Raw genomic sequence first — 25,600 nt, 5'->3', positions numbered from 1 at the left:
CAAATGCTCCTGAATTACTTCCGGACTTTCAGTGCCTCATGGAATATGTGACTCATCACTGCACTATCAAAAAAATGTAATTGCTATTTATAAAACATAGAATTTGTGACTAAGATACTGGAGGATATTAGATTTCCATTTAGAAACTACACTTAAATTGGTGCTAATTTAGCCATGTAATTTAGCATGAGAGTCTCCCAAATGGAGAGAACAGACAAATACAAATTTAATAAAAATGGAAGATATGTCCAAAGTGTTCTTTATTGACCCACCGAAAATTTCAAAAACCAGAATTCGAAGGACTATCCAAAAAACAAACTTGACATGAAAGAAGCTTTTGCATTCTAAATGCTTGCAAAACTGGTTTATATTTTTGCTTTCCAGGAATGAAACTAAGTCAAGAGTTTTTAAATATATATATTTAAAGATATTATACACCCATTTAACCACAACCCAGCTCAGGATATTAAGTATTTCAACACCAAAGAATGCTCCTCCTTTCTGCCGCCTCCCAGTCCATTCCATTTTTTCGCCCACAAAAGTAATCACTATCCAGTCAGGGGATTTTATTAGTAAAACTAAAAATAAGTGGAAAGTTGTAGTAAAGAAAGCTCCATTTTAAAACTCAGGATATTTTTGTCTTCTTTTCATTTACCTTAAAGAAATTTTACATATAGCTCTTGAGTAGTAAGGGCACCTTAAGAGATTGTTTCAGTATATGTCCTCTAAAAAAAAAAAAATTACATTCTATGTTTTATTATCTCACCCTGTAAACACATGGAATGATTTTGTTAATTCCTTCAACACACATTTATTGGGTAACCATTATATGCCGGCCACTCTTCTAGGCTCTGAGAATACAAATCTCTGTTGCATACTTAAGATTCTACTCTCCTGATGCATACATTCTAGGTAAATGAGCAATCAAATAAATTTATAAGAAAATAAATAGCAATATTTCAAAAGTGATCAGTTGTAATAAACATACTAAGAGTAAAGATAGAGGTGAACAGTCTGGCGGCAGCATTAGTTTGAAGGATAGGCTCCTCTCAGGAATAACATGTCAGCTAGAACTTAATGATGAGAAGGCATCAGCCATGCCAAAATCATACAAAAGGGAAGAAGGGTTCTAGGCAGAGTACAAAGGGCTTAAATGGGGAGCAAATATAGAAGGTTTGCAAAACAGAAAGATGGGGACCATAACTCGGGTTCCCCCAAAAAACAGGTTGTACCACAGGCTTAGGTACAAGCACTTTTTTGGAAGCGATCCCAAAGAGCAAGTAAAGGATAGGGATAGAAAGAGCAAGGGGGAAGTCGGTGGAAGGGGACATTATCAAGTCACTGCTCTGTGTGAGCAGGGCTCAATTCTTCAGGAACCTCTTGAAAAGCCTACAGAAGGTCTGCAAAAAATATTCACCCAAAGGGTGAAAGGCAGAAGCGTTCTGACCACCACTTTTTTGAGGTTGTCCCCTGGGGCATTAACCTTGCTCTCTTAGACCATGTGTGCATGGGGGTGAAAAGGGCCTGTGAGAGGTCCTGGGTCCAAGGCAAAAGTGATTTATACTCTTCTTATGGCGAGAAGTAGAGTCTGTTAAGTCCCGAGTTCCCTGGGAACTGCACAGTATAGCCACATCTGAAGTCAGTTGAGCCCAGGTACCTGACATGCTATATTAAGGGCAAGTGAAGCAGGAGCATAGTGATTAAGTAGAAGGAGAAAAGTGAGACAGGAAACCAAGGGCCAGAGCACATCCAGCACTGTGGGCCCTCGTAAAAAAAAAATAAATAAAAAATAAGAGTTGGATTTTATTCCAAATGTAGTAAGAAGCCATTGTTTTAAAAGCTAAGGAGTAGTATAATTGACTACTGGCCAAATGAGGCTATTGAACCAAGAAAGGTGAACACTATGTTATGATGTATAGTAGGAATTCTTTTTACAGTTTTCCTTGATCAAGGATAGAAAATCACACTGTTATGTATAACTGAAATATTGAATATATTTTGATATAAAATCAGAGACATCCTTGCATGATCATAGCCTGTGCCTAGTTCTTCCAATCCTCTCTTTTTCTGAACTCTAGGCATAATGGTTGTTTTTGAATCCTGGGATGTGTCAGGCTTTCTCTCATGTCCTGGTCTTCATACATGTTACTCACTGTTCGAAACACTCCCTGCTCTTCACTTAGCCCAATTTCTCATTTTTTATATTTCAGTCTAATTACTAATTCCCCTGAAAATTCACCTCTGCCTACCATCTTAAAGAATCCCCCTGCTCTCATCTCCTGTAGCACCATGCGATATTCTTTCTTAGCACTTAACAAAATTTGTCATTTTATACCCAGTTGTTTAATTCCTATCTCCCCATTCAGGTTGTAAATTTAATACAAAATGGGACTGTATCTATTTTATTCACCACAGTGTTACAGTGCCTAACAGTGCCTGGCACAGAGAAATCCAGTAAATGTTTATTGAAAACAAATGAATGAGGGGCGCCTGGGTGGCTCAGTCAGTTAAGCATCTGTCTTTGGATCAGGTCGTGATCCCGGGGACCTGGGATAGAGCTCCACGTTGGGCTCTCTGCTCAGCACGAGCCTGCTTCTCCCTCTCCCTGCCACTCCCCCTGCTTGTACTCTCTCTCTGTCAAATAAATAAATAAAATCTTTAAAAAAAAAAAAAAAAGGAAGGAAGGAAGGATTGATTCAAGATGCTAGTTGAGGCATGCCAAAGTGGCCCTTTGCCCCTCATGAAGGAAGGCTATGCAACATCTTCAAGGGACTTTAGTGCAAAACTAGACACAGTATAAAAATGTTGCTTTTGGCAAATGGTATCTCTGCAAAATATTTGTACAAAGCTTTTTATTGGAGACTTGAGTGACACCTTTTATAATAAAACAAGGTATCCATTAAATGGTCTATCTTGTGTACTATCATATGCCTTCATACCTAAAGGTTTCCTGAAGGAATTGGGATAATCACCAACAATACTTTTGATAAGAAATGAGTCTGAATAACTTGCAGATTAGATTTCTTTTTCAGAACAACAAAATCAATAACTTGATTTTCAATATCAGTTGAGAGTAACTGCAGGGTTTTTCAATTAAAAGGTCTACTGTACCTCTACTTTCTAGCGTGAAAGGCTTAATCAGTTTCAGGGAAATGCTGACGTAGGATTAAGATAAATTGTGTCCTGTGTTTGAAAATCCTATAGGATGCTCAACCTTACTAAATCCCAAGGATAGCAGTAGCTTCCTACATAAGATTAAACTGGCAAACAACTCTCTGTCCTTTAACCTGCATTGCTGGTTTCTATTTTACTTTAATTAGATTTAAAACAACTAAGATAAATCAATATTTTCTGCCCTATTTTATAGGTTAGTGTAAATAAAACCTGTCAAAGATTCAATTCTATTGTCTAATAACTCCTTGTGCTAAAGTCTAGTATTTTGCATATATGTGCCATGGAGGGAGAAGGAAAGAGATTAATTTTAAATGAAATGAATTAAGAACTGAATTCAAGGGGCGCCTGGGTGGCTCAGTGGGTTAAAGCTTCTGCCTTCGGCTCAGGTCATGATCTCAGGGTCCTGGGATCGAGTCCCGCATCAGGCTCTCTGCTCAGCGGGGAGCCTGCTTCCTCCTCTCTCTCTGCCTGCTTCTCTGCCTACTTGCGATCTTTGTCTGTCAAATAAATAAATTAAAAAAAAAAAAAAAGAACTGAATTCAAGACACCTAACTATGGGAAACAAGCTGAGGATTGCTGGAGAGGAGGTGCATGGGGGGATGGGGTAACTGGGTGATGGGCATCAAGGACGGCACTTGATGTAAGAAGCACTGGGTGTTCTATGCAACTGATGAATCATTAAATTCTACCTCTGAAACTGATAATACACTATTTGTTAACCACATTGAATTTAAGTAAAAAATTTTTTAGAAAAGAACTGAATTCAAGTTAAAATTTAATAAATTCTGAGAAAAGGGTATTTAAATATGTATCTGTTCAAATACAATTTTAAGTTGCAGAGAAAATTTTAATTCCATTTGAACTGATTGGAGAGTTCACAACAACTCATAATGTTAGTTACCAAGAAATATAGTTTTGGTTTTTTTTGTTTTTTTTTTTAACCAGGAAACAGTTGAAATCCATGAAACAAAACTTCAAATGATTCTTACTAAAAAAAATTTAAAGTTGCCTCTGGTATTCAGAGACCTGTTCCATGATATAACCTGTCTCAGAATAAGGTTTTCTGAACCCAATAGGTAATCCCCTTCCAAACCAGTTCTATTTCTGTACTATAGTGAGCCTAGCAGTTTCGGATTTGTTGAGTGAAGCAATTTAAGAATTGCTTCCTGCAGATGGAGATGCATTTTATGGTGAATCATTGGAGCTTTAAAAATAACAAACTGCTGGAAAAGAGGCTTAAAATGATCCCCCAAATAGTGAAATCTTATCTAGCCCATCTGATAGAGCAATTGAGGGGAAAGAAACTAATTGAAACTATGGAAACAGCAGGAAAAGTTGACTATTTCTCTTTTTTTATCCATTTAATGTAAAAGAAAATTGTCACATCTAATAGAGTGTCAGAAAAATGTTAACTAGGTATAAATGCTTTTAAAACTGTCCTTTACCTTCCGTAAGGTCACTGAACTGAGAAGCTGGCCTCCAGCGGAAACACCTTTTGATGAAGGCTGGCCATTGTACATGGTTTTCAAAGAAAAAGCACGGTCCATTTTAACATCATGTCAACCAATTCCAAGAAGAAATTTAGTCTTTTCCAGTGCAAAGAAGTTGAAAACTTAAACTTTTAATTGAAAAAGCCTGAAGCTACTTTCAACCTCTTGTATTTAAAACTCAAATTATCCCTTTCAGGATTAAAGAAAAAAAGAGAGAGAGAGAGACCACATATCAAAGGTAGCAAAGCAGTGATTTATTATCAGTAGTTCTTTTTTTAGGAAAGCTGTTTTCAGTTCTCTGAGCTTTGTATCTCAATTGTATCAGCTTAACAGAAAATATTCTTCCAAGATCATGCCCTGAATTTGTGTAAATTTGAATTCTAATAGAATAAGTTTCCAAATAATGCAGGAGACAAGATAAAATAATTGCCTTTCTACTTCAGAATTAGTTTTAGGTGGGAGTTCCTTATATTTAATTAGTACATTCAGCATAACAATAGACTAAGGGGAAATATTATGACCCCAGACAGAGACCGTATTTTGTTTGGGATGGCCCCTGTTTACTCCTGTTGCCCTGACATCCTGTCCAGTTTAGTACTCATCAAAGATGTTTCATTTTATAAGGAATTATCACCACCATCATCATATTTCACTTTATAAAGAATTATCATCATCATCATCATCATCATGAACAGTTTTGCATGAAAATGAGCTAGGATGCGTTCTGTCCAGTAAGCTCTCTCTCATACACTTAGCATCTCAACTGTGCCCACAAAGCTAACCAAATTGTCCTTAACCCACTGAGCCACCCAGGCACCCCACTAACCAAATTGTCCTTAAGAAGAACAGCTATGGCATGTATGACAGTTATATTCATAAAAGAATATTCCAAAAAAAAAAAAAAAAGAATATTCACTTAAGCCTAAAAAGAGCTTTGCCATACCATGTTTCCACACACATGAGCATCTTTCCATGTGGTGATAACAAAAGCATAACGGTAAATACTTTTAATGCAGCCTTTCTGATTTTATTGGTATGGTAAGTAGCTGGTCCAGCACTTTAAATTCTTTAGGTATTTGAGTCAGTTTGTTTTCCTTCAGGTGCCTCTTCCCCCAACCATAACTAGCATAATAATCCATAGATTCTCTTAATTATAATCAAAACTAAATTATTTTTTTACAGTCATAACTTATTTTGACACTACCTAACATATTCACTAAGATATCCATGGATGTTTCAAATATGTGTATAAAATTAGCTCATCATATTCTCCTTCTACTTTCCAAATTCAATTCTAAGAATTCCAAATTCTTCAATTCTAAGAACAGCATCAAAATCTATTGTTATCCAAACCAGAAACCAACCATCAAGTTGAATAGATATTTTTCCTCTAAACATCTATTAAATCATTTCTCTCCATGCCTGCTTCCATTGAGTTTATTTCACTTCTACTTGGATTTCATTGATAACCTCCTCCCAGCTGCCTTATCTGAATATAATTCAAGGTCCAGTCAGGACACAGAATCTACACAATAATTTAGGAATATTTAATATGAAGAATTATTAACTAGTAACAGGATTAATTCCTAAATGGCAAAGAATACCTTAAGAGTTTAGATATAGCAAATGTAGGGAGCAATCCTTATCTTTAGGGCAGGGGAAGAATACTCAAAAAGAGAATAAATTTTAAACACACACACACACACACACACACACACACACTATACTTACACTACTTTAGAGACCATGTGGTCACTGGATATAGAAAAGTTCACTGAAATGCCACAGACCAGGACTGGGAGAGAGGAAGCTATTCACTGAGGGGCTGAAGAAACTCACTAGGCAGCCACCTGCAGGGGTATTGCTGAAACTCATGGGGAACTTCATGGGGAAGCCATCTCCTGGGATGTTAGGGACCTCACAGAGAAACCACCCACAAGGCTGCTGCTAAACTTACTAGAACTTTGCCCACTAGGGGGGCCTGTGAAACGCTGTTAAAAGCCACCCACTAGAGAACCAGCAGAACTTTCTGGAAAGCCACTCTTGAAGGCACTATGAAACTTGCTGAGAATCTACCCACTGGGACACCTGAGTCTCACAGAAAACCCAGCTGGAGCATGGACTTAGTGGGAATTCACCTGAGGAGATGCTGCTGAAACTTGCTGGGGGCAAGCACCACTGGGTTTCTTGCATATGGCCCCAACAGGAGAAAGAAGAGAAGAAAGGGCATCCCTTCTTTTCTCAGTGTCCCTCCAGTACATTTTCCACACCAAAGCCTCAGAATGATAATTCTAAAACACAGTATGATGATTTCTCTGCCCAAAACCCTGCAATAGGGTAAAAAGAAAAAGAAGAAACAAGAAGAGATGATGTGGGAAGTCAAGGGTTGATGTTGATGACTGCAATTTTATCTGTAGAGTGTGAAAGGAAGTCATCTCACAAGAATGTGGGACATAAGGCTTAGAGCTTGGGAAAGATCTTAACAACCAGTTTTGTAGGAGGAAAGGAGTCAAAGCCAAAATGAGTACAAACTTTTTGACAAATGATTTGGGAATGTTACCTGGACTAACACAAATGTGTAGTCCATGCTACAGGGAGGAAGCTGGATGACTTGAAGGTCTGGGACTGAGTTTGGGTTTGGGACTGAGGAAATAATCTCGTGTATGATGGGTAAATGTTGAGTGAAATATTTTATATTGTTCCCTATAATTGTTCTTTTTTCAAAGATTTTTATTTGAGAGAGCGAGAGAGAGAGAGAGAGAGAGAGAGAGAGAATGAGTAGGGGGAGGGGCAGAGGGAGACGTATACTCCCTGCAGAGCAGGAACCCTGACTTGGAACTCAATTCCAGGACCCTGGGATTATGATCTGAGCTAAAGGCAGGGGTTTAACCAACTGAGTCACCCAGGTGCCCTGTTCCCTATAATTGTATAGCAAACCTTATATCTGGACCTCAGAACTATAAGCTAAATATACCACATGGTTCAAGGGGTAGGCATTAAACATCTTCTAGTCACTAATCTCTGATCTATATTATTCAGGACATTGACTATGTATTAGGATATTTGGGACAGTTCCATATGTCCCCCCTTTTCCTGTAGTTTGAGAGCAAGTCTGATGCATCAACATATTTAGAGGCAAGAAGTCCTCTAAATTTCTTGTTTTTTCCCCATGCAAAATTACAGCATCAAGCATTTGGTGAAAGTGAGAAAGTGGGATAAATTAAATTTTTTGTTGCAAATTCAACATAGGAATATAGCAATGTTCATAAAGAATGTTTCCATGTTTATAAATGTGTGTCTTTCTAGAGAGTTATTTGCTATTCCTATGTGTGTGAGGAATAAATCCCTCCCCCAGCAATTTTGTAAATATTTCTTAATATCAGAAAAGAGCAATCATCAACGCCACCAGCACTGTTTCCACCTCCCTGGCAACAGTTGAATTCACCATGGAAACAGCTGAGTAGAAATTGTGTGTATGTGAACATTAGTGAGGTCAAGGGAATGGGTGAAACAGCACTTTGTTGGCTTAAATATTTTAAGAGAATTTTTGTTTCTTTTTAGTAGGAGCTAAAATAGCATTTTAAAAGCTTATACCAACTCTTCCAGCCTGAAATAGCCTCCAAATAGGCACATTATCTTCACAGGAAATTATCTGAGAACTCCAGAGCTTCATAAGCACTGCATTTACTGATGCTGTTATATTAAATCTTGCCCAAATTGCCCTTCCAGTGCAAGGGACTAGAGACTGGCTAATTTTACAATGAACATGGAGTAAGAAAATCTGTTATGGAATTGTTGCTTGGTCACAAAGTCTAATCTTAAAAAACCCTGAGATATGTTTCTAATTGGGGGAGGTAATTTTAGACACGTGAAATGAGACAGTCATTCAACAATCATGAGTGCATTCTTTTATTTTCTCACCCATTGGTACCCTCTACCTCATCCTTTTTTTCTCCAACCCACTTCTCCTTGTACCAGACTCTTTTCTGTTTGCTCTTATCCCACAATTAACTGATTCAGATTCAATTAATTGTGTGTTTCTTCTTTGCCCACCTCCTTTCCCTATCATCTAGTGAGCAGCTGATCACTGCTGGCACATCCTCCTGCATCTCTCATTTAAGTTATTTAGATTATGGCCACTTGTACCGTGTTAGCTCCCATTTGGGGTTTGATATTTTCTGAGGCTCCTCTCTTAGAAGCAAAGCTTTATCTCCATTTCCTAAGAACTAGTAGGTCCCATGGCAAAAGGAATGAAAAGGATGGCTCTTGCTGGGAAGGAAATTTCTGATCATCCTTCTCTACCAATGAAGAAGTTTTTATAAAGTGAACCACGGCTTTAAGAGAAAGCAGGAGGGAGAGGGAGGAAAGAGAGAGAAATTATAACATAAATTCAATCTTCCTTCACAAAATATGCACAGGATTAGATTGGACAGATCCTAGAGCAAGAAAAGACAAAAAAAAATTATATTGTTGTGAATTATCCCTCTTTTTTTAATATCACCTCTTCACATGTAATTCTCTAACTTTTATTATTGCTCATATCCTTTTGTATCTTCTTTGTTTCTACCTTTAATAAAATCTTTTCACACAAAGAAGAAAGTTCCTTGATGCTGAAGGACATTTCCCTTGAGCTCTCCCTTCATGGGTATATTATATAGACTGTTTTCTTAAGTTCACTTTCTAGGCCACTGTAAGATAATTTTGGTTTTGCATTTTTTTCTGTTATATTCACGTTTGGCTACCTTCAAAAAGAAAAAATGAAAAATGTCAAAGATGATGGTGTGCCTTACGGCAAGAAATAACATCCCTTGAGGCAGCTCTGTCCTAGAGACAGACTATCTGTGGATGAGGCAACAGTTGAGTCTCCAAGCACAGCTGACAACTCACTTGAAAAGAATTAAAAAATTGTAAGGAAGACTAGGGGTGGAGGTGGGGAGGCTGGTGGGTATTGCTTTGTAATCAGCCACTCTTACTGTGTGGTGTGAAATTCATGAAAAAGGAATGAAAGTTCCACTTGAACCACAGCTACTTGGGATCTCATTTACATTCTTAAGCCAGTGCTGTGGTACTATAAATAGAAGAGCCTATACATAGAGATGGGTTATTTCTGCCAATAGTAATTTTATTTTTTAGGAGTATCTACAGACATTATTCATAAGGACTCATTTCTGCTCACTTTCCTGCTGAGAATCTCCCTCTCTTGACACCGTGGGTGGTCAACTTTGAAAGGCGCTAATGATCCATTAGACACAAAGGGTGCGGGAAGAGTTATTTATTTTTTTGAGTTAATACATGCAGGAGTCCTTTTAGTTCTAGAACATTTTCAGGCATCTGGCTGTTATGTAAATAGAGGCATCCTTTTCAAGCCAGCATCTTTGATTTTTTTAATCAGCTAAATTTTCTAAAGATAATTTTTAATACCCGTAGAAACTTAATGACAGTCATCTGATACACTAACCATATTGTGACTTGTAATTGAATATGCTATAATGGTTACAGTGCCAAAATAAACAGATGTTTGCATACACTTATATAGGTAGCACTTTTTTAACTAAGCTTTAAAATGACTGACTGAATGTTTTCCTACTTTATGTTGCTAAGTGTAATATACATCCAGCAGACCATATATGGCCTAGTAAAATAAAGACTCTCTAATCTTTGTCTTAATGGATAAATACTGTATTTTCAGATATACATTAGTCAAAGGCTAAAATGTAGCCTGAAAAGAGAAAATTATAATGCCCTGGCATCCTGCTAGACACAATAGTAACTGATGCCCACCAACCTTTCATTCTGGTGAGAAAATTTGTCTCAGGGGAGCTGGCTTTTGCACAAAGTAGGCTGCACAAGAGGATCACATGGTGACATCTTTAAAACACAGAATCTTGGGCCTCACCCTTGATCTCCTAAATCAAAATCTCAGAAGGCAAGGTCAGCCAGGGAATCTGCATTTTAAAAGCTGCGTGAATGATTCACAGGTAACATTGTATGGTGCCAGTCCTCAGAGAAGCTTTTAGAAGCCATGGCATTTGAATCCATGTATCACAGAGCTAAGGCCTTAAAATCCTTGCCTACTGCCTAAATTCCCTTTTCATATACCTACGCTGTGTCTTATAAGGATCCGTTCATGCCCTTATGTTGTCTTCCCAAACAAGAGCAGAAGCAAGTCTTCTGAACTCCGTGGCACGTGGCTCTGTCCATAACATAGGTGCACAGCCAATACTGGTTGACAGCAGTTGGCAATAAATATGGGGTTATGGTTTACAGGTAAGAACGTCACCAATATCTGGGTTCTTTCTCAGACCTACTTTTAATTCTGAAAAGTGCCCTGACTTCCTCAGAGGAGGCTTTGCAAAACAGTTTTCCATATGGTTCCAGGTCTGTGAAGGGTAAGATTTTGACAACTTTTTCAAATTAGAAAAGTGGACTGCATGTAAATATATTCTCCCGTAACTAATTAAACAGTATCCAATACATTCACAGAGATGTTACAACATTTAAAATAAACTGGGTCAAGGAGGGTGACATCATATTAATCATTGTTTCCAAACAATGGACTGTCACCTAGGACAGCCTCAGGACACTTACTTTCTTGGTCAACACTGCTGTTTGCTTCAGGGTGTGGAGAGCTGTCATTAGAGTTAAGTGACAACAGACTCAGCTGACTAGTAGCTTTCATAGAAGTTGGGATTTCATAATAGGATCTTTGGCAAGATCTGAAAAGGAGAAACTTTTGGTCCAGGTAATACAGCTGGTAGCAAAAATAGATTTTTGGGACGCCTGGGTGGCTCAGTTGGTTAAGCGGCTGCCTTCGGCTCAGGTCATGATCCCAGCGTCCTGGGATCGAGTCCCACATCGGGCTCCTTGCTCCGCAGGGAGCCTGCTTCTCCCTCTGCCACTCTGTCTGCCTGTGCTCGCTCTCTCTCTCTCTCTGACAAATAAATAAATAAAATCTTAAAAAAAAAAAAAATAGATTTTATTAAAACTACAGGTGAAATATTGAGCACTCCAATATTTTGGAACTTGAAGGTACCATTGAAGTGAAATATACAGAGGCCTCATCATCTGGCATAATTTTAGTTGGTTAACACCGACTCTTCCTAATGGAATGTCAAGATGGGCAAGAGAGCTCTGGGCACTTGTTCATGGTCAGCCAGATAAGAGGATCTTCCCCCTTCATGGAGCATTTTCTCTAGAATTTCATTTCTCTCCCTGCTATAGCTGCCTGCTGATGTGCAGATGCACGCGGTTAGTCATCTCCACATGAATTTATAACAACCAACTTCTTCCAACACCTGATGAAAGCAAAAAGGAAATGAGCCTTGATTGATCAATAGGATATGATTAAAATTAGTGCTTTCCCTGGTTTATAACAGAAAAGCATCTTTCCTGCATTTCAAATCTGGTTAGGTCTATATGATTCAAGCACTTAAATCAATCAATATTTAGATTTGTTTGACTTTCATATATGTGGCATTCTCCTTTACTATAAAAAGACGAATTTGGTCCTTCCAGAATGCAGCTTCAAGCGTGTTATACTCCAGGACTTCATCCCAGAATACAGGTGCTTAATACTGAACTTCCAAGTTAAGTGAATGGAGGTGAAATTACATGGGATTTATCCATGGCCCCAAACAACATTAAGTTCCTACCTAACACTTTAAGCCACACCAGAAGGTATCTCTCTGTCCCTGCCAGGTGGTCTGGCTATGCTTTTATCACTGTTCTCAGGCTAGAAGAAACAACATTAGCTCAAGGGTCCTCGAAATTCTGGTTTGTAAGCTCCAAAACAAAAGAGTTTGTTTAGGGCACTTTATAACCATCTTAGTGACATTGATCCTTGTTTTTTTTTTTTTATCCCCATCTCTCAAAACCTGTGAGATTCTCTGTCTGCTAAGTGTAAAATGCTATGCGAGTTGCCATGAAAAAGTTATAAAACGAGTAAATTACTGGTCACTCACATTCAGCACCTTACGTGTCAACAAAATCCAAGGGTCTCAAAGCCTCACCCACCAAAGCTAGATGTACCTGCTCTCTGACATATAAATTCTCCCAAGAGTGCTTTATCCCATTAACATAGAGAATTAATAGGAAAGTATGTACATTTTTGGAAAGGGAACCTCTTCATATTTCAAAATTGGGTATTCACTAGTATGATACTTTCCTGAAAGTAAATTTATTTTGGACTAAGGGAGTTAAAAGATGGAAAGAGGGTATGAAGAGACCAGAAGAATATGAAGGACAAGAAGAAAATTCCCGGGTATGGGCAAGATCTGCAAATAGATTGGGAGGCTGAGTTGTGAAACAGAAGACGCTGACATCCTAACCTGGGGGACAGTCCTGGCTCCTGTCCTTAAGCGTTAACAGTCATGTTTAGAAGATAAGATGTAAGCAGAAGGAAAAAACCCTGAAGATTCATATGTGGCAAGGTGTGTGGACTAAAGCAAAAAAGGGGGAGACAAGGGAAGGGAAGGGCATTAATATTAAATAGAACTCATTTAACTGCAGGTGACAAAACCCCCATTCAGACTGGCTTGAAGACCAAAAAAAGGGGTTAAGGTCCACTGGCTCATATAACTGCAGAGTAATGGTTAGATCTAGTACCCAAATAATATCATCGACCATCTATTTGCCCCAGTGCCTTCCATTTGCACCGCTAGGCTCTGGTCATCTGTCCTCTGCTAGGCTCTCCCCTCTGAATAGGCAAACCCCCCAGCAGCTACCAGGTCAGTGGGCACTGGGAATGGTGGAGGAATGAGTCTACAAAGGCAGGCTGGGGCTACCTTTACTTTAAAAGGGTGGGATAGATGCTGGGAAAGTAGAAACACCAGATTCCCAGTCCCCTTCCCCTCTGGAGGAGGCTTGCCCAGCTGGTGAGCATAGTTTCATCTCCTCCCTCACAGACGCTCTCAGCCTGGGGCCACCAAGCCATACTTGAAGCCAGGGAGGTGTTGAGTCATTTGGGCTCCCCACCGTGCTTTTCTTGCCGAGTTACCTCAAAGGTGGCTTTTGGAGGACTTTGTCCTCCATGGAGGAAGCTTATCCCCAGCTTGAAATTCTCCTGAGTGTTGCACCTAGGATGTTTTCTTCTAATCGACATTTGAAGCACTTTACTGAGGCAGCGCCACACATATTTAATGAAGCCCTAAAAAGGCACCTAGTGTGAAATAAAGGTGAGATAAATCAAAAATAAAAATAGATGGCTTAAAATAGAATTCATGGCTTCAGGCAAACTATAAAGCTGCTAGTCTGCTTTCAATGTGGAGTACACAGCGAGAAATACTTTAAAGTTGAAAAACACAGAAAGAGAAAGGGAGAAGACAAGCTACAATTTTCATTTTATTTGTGTGTGTATGTGTGCCTGTGTGTAAAAGATCAATTGTTTTCTGATTGGCTTTATCTTCCCTTTTTCCTTCTTAGTGATCATGGAAACTGGTTTTGTGAGTGTCCGAGGCTGTACACAGGCAAGATGTGCCAGTTTGCTACCTGTGAAAACAGCCCGTGTGGGGACGGTGCCACCTGTGTTCCTAAATCCAAGACAGATGTCGTCTGTCTCTGCCCATATGGGAGGTCTGGACTCCTCTGCACGGACGGTAAGAACATGTGATGAGAAGGCATAGTGCACGGGGAAAAGGAGGTGAGGAGTAGAGAAGTCACTCGAAGGAGCAAGGACAGCCCCTGACTGATCAAATAGGTCGAATCCTTTCCTTGGTTCTTTTCAAGTCAAGCGACAGAAGACCTACTAGTGAGACTGATCACTGAGCAGGTAATTCTCACAGCCGTCATGGAATTACAAAGGAGGTAATGAGTTTACCCTGAGGTTAGACTTCAGAAAATCTCCGTATTCTAAAATCTCAAAGTCATTCTAATGCCCAGAGAGTAACAAGGAAAATCAGATGCAAAACAGAAATTCAAAATATTTTCTCCCATTTTGGCAAACTGAGGATATAATATTAACATATCTATGTGTTGTAGACCAGTTTCTTTTTTGTTTAAAGATAACAAAACCCATGACACGTTTAGTAGATAGCAAGAAACAAAATCACAAATAATATCCATGTGCCTCTCCTTAGGAAAATCCAGTATGTGGAAATCCTAAATTACAAAAAGGTACAAGATGCTGTAAAATAAGTTTGTTTAAGAAGCAACTTGCCTAAGAATGTAATGTTAGCTTTGATATACAGAAATAAATATGTCTATGTTTCTGGAAATAATTAAAAGTATTTTGTATTACTATTTTTATCAACTTAGAGTTGGGCTTGTTTCATTTTTATTTTCACTGTAAATTTTTTTTTAATTTTTTAAAAGATTTGTTTATTAAAAAAAATTTGTTTATTTATTTGGAGGGGGAGGGACAGAGGGAGAGGGAAAGAGAGAATCTCAAAGCAGACTCCCTTCTGAGCAGGGAAGCCAACGAGGGGCTCTGTCTCAAAACCCTAAAATCATGATCTGAGCTGAAATCTAGAGTCAGATGCCCAACTGACTGAGCCACCCAGGTGCCCCTCACCATAAAAATTTTTTTTAATTAAATTAAATTTAAAAAAACAAAGTTTTCTCTGGTGCTGGTGGTATTTGTTATCAAATTCTAGCATAAGGCTATCAAAGCAAACACAGGGCACTGTGCCCCAGGCGCAAAATGAAACAAACAGATCTAAACTGTGCCAACTCATCAAAAAGCTGGAGAGCCACACCCTGATTTAATAGGCATGAAAATTGAAACTAGAATAAAGAAGAATTTGTGACTAAAAGGTATTGAAATTTTGGGCATATGTATCTTTAAGGGAATTGAGACAATGCATTTCTATGTAGCTGGGGGAGGGGAAGTTAATGACTAAATAAGAAATATGACATATGAAACCAGGAGAACAACTATTCAAGCAGAAGTTTCAGAAAAATGAAAGACTCTGAAGAGAGCTAGAACCTGGGCTTTTTTTTTGAAGAATGAAAGGTGCTATTCTAGCAGAGCATAAGGGAACAAGGGAGAAAACCATATCTGACATGAGCAGGGCCTACATCATAAAGGATCTTAGGCACATGGGAAGGTCTTAGACTTTGATTTCTCAGTGCCTTAAGAAGCCATTGGACAGTTTTAAAGAGGCAAGTGGTATATATATATTTGTTTAAACAATTCTGACTGCAGTATATCAATTTTAGAAGGCTTTTGTCAGTGACCTTGACAAAAGATAATTTTGCTTAAGACCAGGGTGATGGCCGGTAGAGATGGAAATAAGTGGATAAACTTGAGATCTGTTCTGGAGATAGAATTGACAGAACTTGCTGCGAAGTGTGTGGGGCAGGCTGAGTCAAGTACATCTAGATTTCTTTATTTTATTTGTTTGGACTATGGGTAGATTGTGGCACCATGAAGAAGATTAGGAGCATAACAGGGTTTTTATGGGGCATTATTGGGAGGTAAACAAGAGTTCCATTGTGTACAGATGAAGGGAAATATGCCTGTTAAGATATCCAAATGGAGAAGTTATGAAGGCAAATGGGTAAATGATGCTCAAGCTCATGGGAGATGTCACGACTGAAGATACAATTTGGAGAGTCATCAAAGTAGAGATGGTGGGTAACACAATAGAACTGGAGATTGTCTAAGCAGAAAGTGTAGATAAAGAGAAGAGGGCTGTGGACCAGGATTCCACTACTTAGGGATCTGGGAAAGGAGAGAAAGCCATGTGAAATGACAGTACCATCCCCAAACAAGCACCCCCCCATACACGCACATTATCTTTCAGCCCATAAATATCGCTCCTTTGGTGATGTTGCATTGTCTTAGCCTAGATCCCCCATCAAAGCAGAACCTGGATAAAGAATTGCATTGAAGTAGTTTATTTTGGAAACGATCTCAAGAAACAGGAGTGTAGTGAAGACTTGAAGGGACTAAAACAGGAAAGGGGAGAAAGTCAGTACATAGGTGTCTAATGGGGTTGAAGCGTGAACAGCTGTGCTTGATTCTACTGAGATCTTATGAGTAACTGTCTAAAATGACAAAATTGTCTGATCTTATGAAGAAATGTATAGAACGATTCTAAAAATTGCCTGCCAAAGGGACAAAAGAGAGAAGCATCTAACCATTGATTCATGGTTCCTTTTGATTGAGAGTTGCCCTACGGGACCTTAATTTTCCTACACTTCTCCATTGCCATATAAAACTAGCAAAAGGGCTAGCTTTTGCAGGCATCTCAGGCAAGAAAACGCTCCAGAGAAGCTGAGGATCGAGGAAGGATAGTTTAGCATATCAGCATTCCATTAGCAGTCAAAAAATGCCCACTCAAAGTGTCCGCTCCCTTCAGGAGCCATCTTTGCATCCAGCAAGCGTCAAGGCTTTCTTTACTCCCCCAGTGAGTGTGAGGTAGTGCCCCATATCATTTCTTGGACTGCTACCAGTGACCTCCAGGAGATTCTCCAGAACATACTGAATATGTAGCTATTCAGTAGAGAAAAGCATAGAGCAAACCAATAAGCATAGTTGTTGCCCAGTCGCAAATACACGTGAGAAAAGGCAGGGAATAATATCCAAAAACTCCTTTTTACATCTTTGCCTTTTTGTTAATACCAGAGGGTGAAAAATCACCTAGTTTTAACAGCAGTTGTGTTTGCTACATAGCACTTTTCTTTCAGATCATAGCCATATCTACCATACTAATATATTCTTTGGGGGATAATAAGAAATATAATTATGACGTTTCCTACCTTGTTGATGTTTCCACTGCGAAATTCATCCCGGGGCAATCATGGCAGTGATGACAGGAGCCAAAATAAACAAACACTGCAAATGGAAAATTCGCAGCTGCCTTCCTTTGTAAAGTGCTTTACTTTCCACATTTGTGCTCTTCATTCACACTTCCTGTTGCCTCCTATACAGACATAAGCTTCTTGTTTCCTTAACCACATCATTTTAAAGACAAAGGGGGGACACTTTATTTTGTCTCTCAATGGCTGTGTCCTTTCTAAAATTTGTCTTAATTTACCTTATCCTCCCAGCCTGTGCCTGTCAGTGGAATGTAGCTTTTGAAGAAAGTAGTGAAACATGCAGACTAAGAGCCTAGAATCAGCTTGGCTGGGTTAAAATCCTCAGTCCCCACGCTGAGCAGCGTTCGGGGTGACCTTGGGCAAGTCACTTGGTCTCTCTGTGCTGCAGGTTCAGAGTTTGATAATAGAACCCGACTTACAGAATTCATGAGAATTAGATGAGATGATTCATATAAATTGCTTAATGTATCACTGGACACAAAGAAAATGCTTTTGTTTTTTTTAAGAGCATTCGAGCCAGGATTCTGACCCTCAGAGAGAACTGTGGCATCCCACATCTCGTCATTGTGGGAAAGGCTGGATCTCCAACCTAGCTAGAAAGAAAACTCTCTAGGATGTCAAAGGAAATCAAAATTAATTTCCTTTTAAGAATTTTTCTAACTTGGTGACACTCTTTGCAGTGATTAGAGACAAGCCAGGGTATTACAAAGTCAGGTAGGAAAGCAGCGCTCCAGGGATACAGATAATCACCAGGCTATTTAAGGACATGCTACCTCTATAAAGCAGCTTAATGTCAGACTGGCATTTTGTAATGCCATATTTCAAGTACATGTAATTTTCTGTCATGTAAGCTCATAACTCTTTTGATAGCATCCACTCTGATATGATCCAGCTTTCTCTCTCCGACTCAACAGCTGTTTGATTACCCCGCTGTTCAACCCATCTCAATATCCCTCATTTCCCTCCATGTTTAAATTCTGTTTTCCAGCTCCTGGTTACAAAGAAATGTTGAAAGATCAGGCCTGATCCCAGAGGGGGGCAAGGAGACAGGGGTGATTGTGGCCATACAATCACTCAGGGAAGTGATTCCTCTCACCCTGGGTCAAAGGCAACCTTTGAGTGTCCTGCATTTTTTCTTCCTTGAGAACTGAGGGAATTGCCTCTCCTTTAGCTCAGTGGGAAGGTTCACACCCCCTGCCTTTCACCTTTTTTTCTATATCAGCATCTGTAAAGAAAAAAAGTTAGATTGGCACATCTAAAAAAGGAGCACTTAAAATAAATATATGTATTATTGTACACTGAAATGTTCTTGAAAAACAGCTTTGATGGACTCCTGCAATCCAACCCACTGCATTGAATTAACACCTTTTTTTTTCCCTTTTGTGCAAGCGGCAGTCCCTGCAGAGCAAAGTTACAGTTATTGTTCCAATAATTATTGCCAGTACTTTGTGTTCATAAGCAAATGAGCTGTGTGTGTGTGTGCGCGCGCGTGTGTGTGTGTGTGTGTGTGTGTGTATCTGGGAAAGATTTTCTGGTCAAAGCCTTTCATTAGGTATCTATAGTTACTTCTGTCATTTCTCTAGCGGTAGCAGCATTATGCTTCCTACCAATGAGTGGTGTTGGATTTAGTTATATATATGCACACACACACACACACACACACCGCTATTAAAAACAAGATAGTAAGGTATTTTGTCTTGGGAAATTATATTAGCTCTGGCAGACGCTCTGCCAGTTGCTTGACCAATATATTCTCTCCTTTTTTATTAATATATCCCTGAGTGTACTGGGGGCAGTAATGTGCCCAGCTAAAATGTCCCAGCTTCCCTTAAAACAGAGTGCAGCCATGGGGCTCAATTAGGATGGGTGGATATAAGCAGAAGTGCTGGAGAATTGTACTGACCTCTGGAAAAACTCCTGAAGAGTAGCACGGCGCCCATCCTTGCTCTTTTTTAGGTTCATTGTAAGCCTAGATTGTGTACAAGAGGACTCAAATTCCAGAAGTCATCTTGGGTCATAAAGCAACTTTGAGGATAGAAAATACATGCAAGGATGTGAAGCAAAAAGATGGAAAAGCTTAATTAAGTCCCAGATAACTCCAGAACCACCTTGCCATTCAGAGATTGTCCAACATCACACTTTTTGTTAATGAAGGAGAACTGATCTGTTTTTCTTTAACCTCTGTTATTTTGTTATTCGTTATCTGTTACATGTAGCTAAACCTAATACTTACTGATACAGTCAATGCCAAGGTTTCCTTGAATTTTATATCCTGCTAGGTTTTCTCAAATATTTCTGATTTTATTCATAAGCCCTTAGGTTCCTTCTCAAAGAGAGGAAAAAGTACAGGATTTCTTGTATCTTATTTCTCTTCTTTCAGTCTAGAAGATTTGATAAATTACAACTTTATAAAATATATTTTGCAACCCAGTGAAAGTGTGGTATGAATGTTCCAATATTGTAAAAGAAACATCAAAGTAAGCAGCAAAATGAAAACAACATTTTTGCAAATTAGAAAAATAATAAGAAAGCAAATTTTAGATCTTACTTATGAAACATTACCTCTTATTTTAAAAGTACCCAAATGAGTCAATTTCTAATAATCACACTAAATGAAAAATCAAATTAGTTTGTAGATTTCCATATCTCAATTCCTAGGAAGGCATGGCAGCTATTATTGTCTGCTTTTAAACAAAGAACAAAGAATATTCACTATCAAACTCATACTAACTGTTTGCCTCTGGAACTCTGTCAGTAGGACACTAAACTGGAAAGGCCAAATGTTCCTTTTGTTCATTCCAGCCTTTTGTCATTGTTTAGCAACCTCACAGAATTTTTCCTCCCCACACACAAGCATTTCCTGCCTATTAAAAATGTCTTTAAAATGGATAGACTATGCACAGGAGTAGAACTGTCTCTCCTGAATATATTTATGGCAAAGTGATTTTATAGACATTTGTGGAAATGGAAACCTCTGCAGTTTATCCCGTCGCTCACCAGAGAATTGAACTTTGCAGGTCTGTCAGTCCCGGCCCTTCCACATAGAGTCCATTTTTTCATATCAAATGAATACTGTCAGATGCTACCACACCTAGCAGGTTATGCTTGGTCAGTTTAAGAGCTGTGCTAATGTGATGCACCTGCCAGTTCCCAAGCACTGGAGAACACAAACACATTTGTCGCACATTAAAAAATTCTTCACAGAAATGGAAAATTGATTAGAGTCTGGGTAAATTTATGCTACATGAAAGACTATAAAGTCAACACTTTATGAAGAGGCAATGGAATTTATTGATTGCTAGGAATGAGATAAACAGGGATGGAGATGCCTGTGTGTGACGTAAATTGCCTACCATTCCATACAATGATTAGTGGTTACTCGGTTCAAGGGGTTCTTTGTTTATTTCCACTGACACGCTCATGTTGTCTTTTCCAGTATTTAGTCATTTCATGACTGTGTGCTTGAAAATGGATTCCCATGTCTCTTAGTATGGGCTATGGACTGCTTAAAACAAAGTGCAAACCTGATATGGGAAGACCCCACCTGATCCTGCTGCCCCCACCTTATCCACCCTCTGGCAGCTCACACTATTTTGTATTCATTTTTTTTTTTTTTTAAATGTTGGCCATTTATCGCCTCAGTCCTTCCCTCAGACAGTCAGCTCTGTGAAGGTAGCTATCACATCTGCCTTGGCCATCACATCTGTGGGGAGGCACACATTGCCTGGCATATGGGAAGCTCTCATGTTTTGGCTGAATTGAAAATGATTTCAAAGTTCTTCAGAATATTCATCTAAGCTATTACCCTGAACCTACTACTATGACTATGACTATTAGGAGCGAGTCAGTAAGTATTTGTCAAACTGAAAAAGTAAACTAATAAAACATTATCAGTGAATGAATAGTCTAATCTGGAACATTTGCAAAAGTGTGTTCCAGAGCACACTGGTGCCATAAGGTGGCCTACAAAAAAGAGTGTGTTGAAATTAACTCACCTCTACCGAGTGCTTACTCTGTGCCAGGCCCTCAGCTAAGTCAGATCGGGAAACTGAAGATCAGAGAATTTAAATAATCAGTCAAAAGTGAAATAGTTTGTGAGTAGTGGGTAAATCTGGAATCCAGGTCTCTCTGACTTCAGCTTTTTAAAAAAATATTATATAGTAGTACTCTGCTCTCCTTTTAGGAATTCAAGTATACATAGTGATGTGGGAAACAAAGACAAAAGAAAAATTAAATTTCCCTACAACATACAGCCCATGGACAAGTCCTTGAAACAGGCAGAGGGACATTCCTCTAGGAACTCAGCTGCCTCAATGTTAATACTTGGCTAAGGGCAACAGGCAATCTTCACCTGAGACCCAGGATCCTGTAAGTTTACTTTAACATATAGAAATTCCTTTGGAAACTTCCTTTATCTCAACTCCCCAAGATACGTATTGGCAATCATCCCCCAAGCATATGATATGACCCACCAATATACATCTGAAGGGTCTCATGACTAAGGTTTTATTAAACTGTAATAAATGACCTTTTCCCAACATAGCTAGCCCCCTCAAGGTCCTAGAAACCTTGCTTCCAAAATTTCTTAGAGACTTAACTATTCTTAACCCCCTCTCGTCTTGAAAGTTTATAATGGGCCACTCCTTGTGACCCCAACGAAGCTCTTTCTGCCCAGGGGTCCTGTCCCCGTGCTTTAATAAAACCATCTTTTTACATCAAAGACCTCTCAAGAATTCTTTCTTGGCCATTGGCTTTGAACCTTAATGTCTTCCCTACATCAGTAGCACAGTGAAAACTCTGAGAAGTCCTATAATGACCCAGCATTAAACCAAGGAGCTCCTCTTTCTCACAGAACAAGCCTTTCACAAAATACTCTGCAGTAGTTCCCACAGTGGTATTTGTATACTCCATTGTGGTATTGGAAGAAAACATCTGGTTGGGGTTTTTTTTTTTGCCTCAGTTTTTAATTTCTATTTTCGTGCTTTATGATGTCCATGTTATATTAGCGTTAATACACCAATAACAGTTTTAAATAAATAATACATATGGGCAATAGTCTAAAAAGTTTAGAGACCACTCATTTAGACTACTCCCTTTCAAACATGGCCTGAGGTTTTTATTAGTTACATTAATTTCAGAGAATTAATTTAAAGAAGCTAATTTCAAATTATGGTTGGAATGTTTAGGATATATAATATATAAAATTTGTTTTCTGTTTCCAATTGGTTGATATTATTAGAGGAAACAATGGAGTGGCATATTCAAGAGCTGCTTATTCATGTTCTAAAAGTACATTAAAACCACCCACTCACACCAATACAATTGAATTTACTTAAATTTTCATTCTCTTAGCTTATGCTAGCTGAGCTGTGCAGAAGACAGCCAGAGGACTATGGATGCAGGAGTAAAGTGACAAATGCCCCTATTAATTCCAGCAGCAATCCCATCCTAGGAAGACAAGGATTAAGTGTCATGTGGCTCTTTGAGGGAAATGTGTTCATTTGTGGTAGACATTCCCAGACAGGAAGAGTAACCTATGGCCACTGAGACCTAAACTACACAGAATAACTTAAAGTGAGAGCTACTTCTCCTTTTTCTGCATTGCAATTTAATAAAAATTAAATAGTGCTCACAATTATACTATGCATTTATCAGTTAGGGTTTTGTTTTGTTTTGATGTTTCTCAATGAGTCAGATGATTGATACTTGCTCCCCCCACCCCGTACTTTTAGCAAACGATGACCCTTCAATACTTTAAGTATAATGAAAAGTACTCAATTTTGATAAGGAACCACACGATCAGTTAATAGGAATTCCCACTCATACAGGGGGGAGATGCAAGTGATATTTCACGTGTTTGGTAAGAATAAACCTGAAAAGACTGACAGACACTCTTAGAGGTATCATTTTGTTAACTCAGACAGATTAAACAATTTCTTAGAGAAAAATATGAAACCATATAGGGAGCATTTTTAGAAAACATAACAATTAATGTAGAATTGATTAGTCAAAATAATTAAACTGATCATTTCAATACTCTCATGTCCTATGCCTATGATTAAAAGACTTGGCAAATCAGTTCTGGGATTCCTATCATAATTGATGCATTTGTGAAACAAAGATAAAATGTGGGAATAATGAGAAAAAGTAGAGAAAGAGAGTATTTCAGAAAATTAATTATTGTTTGTAAACAAAACCTGACTTCATATGTTCCTATATTACATTAAGATTATCCAGTGTATCCAGCATATACATGCTTTCTACAATACGGAGCATCCCTTATGCCTTCCCTGGCTTTATCGTGTCCCTTCCCCTTGAGAAATAAAAGATAAATCCAAAGATAAGGGTGAGCAGTCTTAGATAATCAGGTCATGATCCCAGTTTGGCTGTAATGATGGTATTATAAACCCCGAACATGAATATGAATGTGAGCTACAAAAGGAGTTCTACACAGACAATATCAGTAGTATGGCTCATGTCTCAAAATACTGCAAGCACTTAATGTGAACCATAATTCCCGAAGGGCTATTTGAGTCTTCATTTTTATAACTAGAGCGCGTTATAGGGATTACTAAGAACTGGGCTTCCTATTCATTTCTGAAATTTCAAAATTTCAGAGCAAAGAATATCTCGCAAAAGCTCACCTATTAACGTATTTTAAATTAACGTTTTTTTCCTGTGAGCTAAACAATAGACAGATATAGGTGTTTTTTAATTCCCTTGTTCTAAGGAAAGCACATTGGTCCTGAGTAAGGGATTGGCGGGGGGGGATTAACTCTTTCCTGACTCTGCTGTTCTTGGTAACTTAAGAACATAACTTGTACCTTGTCAAGTTCATAGGGCTCTTTGAAAGTCAGCATTTTACTGCCCATTTCAATTTGCATCCATGACTGAACATCTGTCAGGGAACATCCAGTCTCTTCCAGAGGGCAAATCTAAATATTGCACCTAATGATTCAGTCTCCAGGATGACATTTTGTAATTCTCTTTGCCATTCCAAAGGGGCCAAGGGTATTTTTGAATCTCATCTTTTTTGGTTCCTGTGTATTAAATCAACTTGAAACTGTTAAAGTGCGACTCTTTCTGCCCCTGAGACTTTAAGCTCTAGAGAAAGAAAAGCTGTCATCAGAGTGAGTGGTTGATAATCCTGCTTATTGGAGTGTATCCCAGTCAGTCTCCAGGTAGGTGGCTTAACACACACCTTGCTGACAGCTACCACCCAAGGGGGCTTTCCTGCAGGGATGTCACTCTGGCTGCCCTGCTGCTTGTGTCCCCTAAGTATCTGTCAGCGTTGCCATCTTAACCATGGTGGAGTTGATTTTTCCTGAGGTAGCCATATCCACCGCATTTTAAGTTTGATTTCCTGTGTAAACTTTAAAAACAGAACGTTGAAGAAGTATGTCTTTCAGAGCTCTTTTTTTTTTTTTTTAATTAATTTATTTGACAGACAGAGATCACAAGTAGGCAGAGAGGCAGGCAGAGAGAGGAGGAAGCAGGCTCCCCACCAAGCAGAGAGCCCGATACGGGACTCGATCCCAGGACCCTGGGATCATGACCTGAGCCGAAGGGAGAGGCTTCAACCCACTGAACCACCCAGGCGCCCCTCAGAGCTCTTTTTGTCTGTGGATTATAAAACACTTTTGCCATGTGTTGCCTGCTTCCTGCCTCCGTTTTCTCTCTCCCCTCCATTACTTGTTGTAAGCAACAACTATTTACAGGGAAAGTGCATGTTTAGGATCCTGGATTTTGAGCTACTGAATGTTAGTCTAAATCAGTGTGGCAAAAGGAAAATGGAAAGCCTCAACAGCCATCTCTCCCACATGTTATGGTAATTAAAGAGACTTACACAATTTCCCATCCTGCAAATCAAAGGACTTGAGGTGCCTCTCTGCCAAAATCTAAAAGCTTTCTTGGTTGTTCAACACTTGGCCTGTTGGAATAAGAGTATCAGAACACCTGTGCAATACACAAAGGGCTACAAATTTATGGGTGTATTAAGCGAAGTCTAATTATAACTTGATAAAAAAAAATCCCCTTGACAAAAGCCTATTTCCAGAGAAGCAGCTTTTGTAAGAACAAACTTAGAAATGATTATATCCCAAATGTGCTACTTGGTAAGATTGAAAAGAAGTGTTTCTCAAAGCATTCTTAGATACAGAAAGAACAACACCTCTTTT

The 25,600-nt window shown here is 38.8% G+C and overlaps 1 protein-coding gene across 1 annotated transcript in view; it reads left to right on the top strand.

Moving 5' to 3' along the window:
- EYS (eyes shut homolog) overlaps positions 1-25,600 on the top strand; it is a gene marked incomplete at both ends in the record, with an annotated part of 1,618,725 nt that overhangs the window by 1,498,652 nt on the left and 94,473 nt on the right. The window contains one exon of the mRNA XM_080805925.1: positions 14,085-14,257. Coding sequence (XP_080662051.1) covers positions 14,085-14,257 — 173 coding nt within the window. The remainder of the gene's footprint in view (positions 1-14,084; positions 14,258-25,600) is intronic.

Source organism: Martes martes (genome assembly GCF_963455335.1).
Source record: "Martes martes genome assembly, chromosome: 6".
NCBI classification, from domain to species: domain Eukaryota; kingdom Metazoa; phylum Chordata; class Mammalia; order Carnivora; family Mustelidae; genus Martes; species Martes martes.
This window is presented reverse-complemented; position numbering and strand designations above follow the sequence as displayed.